Raw genomic sequence first — 2,697 nt, 5'->3', positions numbered from 1 at the left:
AGCACACTGTTTTAAGTATGTGGAACTTCTTTACTGCAAATTGTTAAGCAAAAATAATAAAAATAATAATATTAATTTGGCCTGCTAGCTAAAACAATCAATTCAGCAGTTCCAAAGCATGACAATCCCTACATTATTAATACAACTCAGAGTGTGAAACTTGGGCCTCTGTTTATTTACCTGGTACATACACAGGTTTTCAGAAATAGATCCAAATACTGCAATGAAAGCTGTGGACAGACTAMGTTTATGAATCTAAAATGTAATTTATTAGATGTGGGCATCGATGATAGAGAGTGTCCTCTGGCTAGGATGAATATATTATCAGTGTACAGAGGATGAATTTATATAGTCCAGGGGTGTGAAACTCATTTTCACCAAGGGCCACATGAGCATTATGTTGGTCCTCAAMGGGCCARTTGTAATTAACTTCAGTTTGGTGTTGAACTTCGACCAAACAGGAAACATCACATTCCTCATCTGATTGCTACGGCTAAACACTGCTAACAAACAATAACAGAACTCTCCGTGGTATTTCTTGCATAGAAACACTGTTTTAATACTCTCTTATAACCACTAAGCACTGTGTGTAYGAATGACTAAATGTGAAATGAATAGCACAGAAGTAAAATTAAAAGTAAAAATAAAAGAGTTTTACTCACTTTTGAGTTATGGTAAGTTTCAAATTCTAAACTCTCTTCTACATACATGCATTATGGGAAATGCAGTTTATGGTCAACTTTAAAGCAGCTTATTTTGAAACATTAATACAGAGCTATTCACTAAATTGCTCAGGGGGCAGAATTGCTTAAAGCCAACAGAAAACATTATGACAAACTTACTTGAGTAGACTAGTTTGAATCCTTCTCCAGTATCTTCCGCATCACTGTAAAACTCCAACCAGAGGTGGTTTGATGTGGAAATCAGAGTGAGGCCCAACATGGAGGACCCAGTAAATGCTCCAAGAACCTGGGCTGTGTTGTCTTTGCCGTCATAAATCTGCAACAACAACAGTACAGTGATCCCATGATATACATGGCATTAGAGAAAAAACAACAACAACAATGAACCATTTTTTTTAAAGAACCTATGACCGGTAGAAGGAACAAATATCAGGTAAGATGGATGACATAGAATGTATGTGAGTGTGCTTACTTTGAGAATATCGCCCTGGGCAAGATGAAAGGTTCTAGCAGAGATGTTGATGCCTTTCCCAGCTTGAACCTGGAGTCAACATAGAATACAGATTAGGTTTACAGAACAGGACCGTATGGGCTCAAATCGCTTTGTTAATGCAATTAGTTTGTAGCTTATTTTAAAATTGAATATTGATGTTAAATTCTGCAAAAAATAGTGTCTCTGCCTAGTCTTATTGGTAGGATCATAAACCAAGTATTTACTAAATAAAAACTTTTTGAACAGTTACCAAAAGGCTTTAAGATTTACAATGTTACCTGGATACTGTAGATGCACTCATGGTTGTTATCATAGTTCATTGGGTAGTTTGGAGACAGTAGTATCCCTTCATTATTTATAACAGAAGAACCACACTCAGCTGAAGGCAAAGAGAGGGAAAAAACAATACAGAGTTTGTRTATTCAAACAATATGATTGTAAAACATTCAAAAGTTCAATGATCTTTTTAAACAGTTGAACTAGCAACTCCACTCCTGGTGAAGAGGAGCAAATTCACAAAGTATTTGCTTAAACATACTCACTTTCTGCACTTTGCACATTTGCCCTCTATCTCCAGAACTTGTGTCCTTATCCTCTCTTTCTCAGTCTCCCTCCTTTTCTGTGTCCATACTTGTGTAATAGTCATATTACAGCTGTCATATCGTCAATAAATCACCCCGCCATAGTTTCCATTTAGAAAATTACCTCTCCACCCTCTCCCTTTCTCCTCTTTAATTCCCCCACTCTTGCACTTTCTCCCTCTCTCCCACTTCATATCGATAGTGCCTCCTTCACCAGCCTCTGTTTCAATCATCCCTCCTCTTGCGCTTTCCGTGGCGTTTCCTACACAGGCGCCCCTCTTGTTCTTTTCCACCACTCATCTTTTTCTCGTCCCTCTTGATTTGCTCTCATTTCTATTAGCAAAGTCTCAGACAATGTTCAAAAATGAGACAAGACAGTTTATTAAAAAAAAGACCTCTTAGATGTCTGCTCAACCTATTTCTGCATAATATTTTATGAAAACAAGGAATAAAACCCGAGACCGAATTAAAGCAAGAAATACAGGTCACTGTAGCAACAGCTGAAATCTGCAAAGTGCACTGGTTAGAGAGCCCAATTTAGTTCACAGGCTTTAATTTGGTGTCAAGCAGTGCAGGTTTAGACATAAATGTGTTCACTTCATTATTTTTCTTGTACTTTAGTCATTTTGTACAATACCATTAGTTCCTGCCTTTTAAGCACCTTTAAAAAAATCCCACTTTGCTGTGATTGATCTGCTGATTGGTCAAAAGTGCGAGGCCACAGTGCATATTTTACGTGGGACCTGCTGTGCAAACGGTTTGACATTGTAGATTGTAGGGTTAAAAATAAGGGCTAAAGAGGTCTGATCTAGCAACAGGGCATTTCAGGCAGGAGCAGAACCATCTATGATGTGAACTTGCAAGCAAATTTTTAGGCTGATCATTTAAAGGGATCCATGATTAGTTGTAACATTAGATTTTATTTGATGAACATATATTT

At 37.4% G+C, this 2,697-nt stretch overlaps 1 protein-coding gene across 1 annotated transcript in view; it reads right to left on the bottom strand.

Annotated features, from left to right (window-relative positions):
* LOC106518148 (CUB and sushi domain-containing protein 3) overlaps positions 1 to 2,697 on the bottom strand; it is a gene marked incomplete at its 5' end in the record, with an annotated part of 99,630 nt that overhangs the window by 78,671 nt on the left and 18,262 nt on the right. The window contains 3 exon segments of the mRNA XM_014009280.1: positions 843 to 999; positions 1,156 to 1,224; positions 1,455 to 1,555. Of these exon segments, the coding sequence (XP_013864734.1) occupies positions 843 to 999; positions 1,156 to 1,224; positions 1,455 to 1,555 (327 nt within the window).

This window comes from Austrofundulus limnaeus, unplaced genomic scaffold (genome assembly GCF_001266775.1).
Source record: "Austrofundulus limnaeus strain Quisiro unplaced genomic scaffold, Austrofundulus_limnaeus-1.0 Scaffold56, whole genome shotgun sequence".
NCBI lineage: Eukaryota > Metazoa > Chordata > Actinopteri > Cyprinodontiformes > Rivulidae > Austrofundulus > Austrofundulus limnaeus.
The sequence above is the reverse complement of the archived record's forward strand: the minus strand, read 5'-3'. Positions and strand labels throughout refer to the sequence as shown.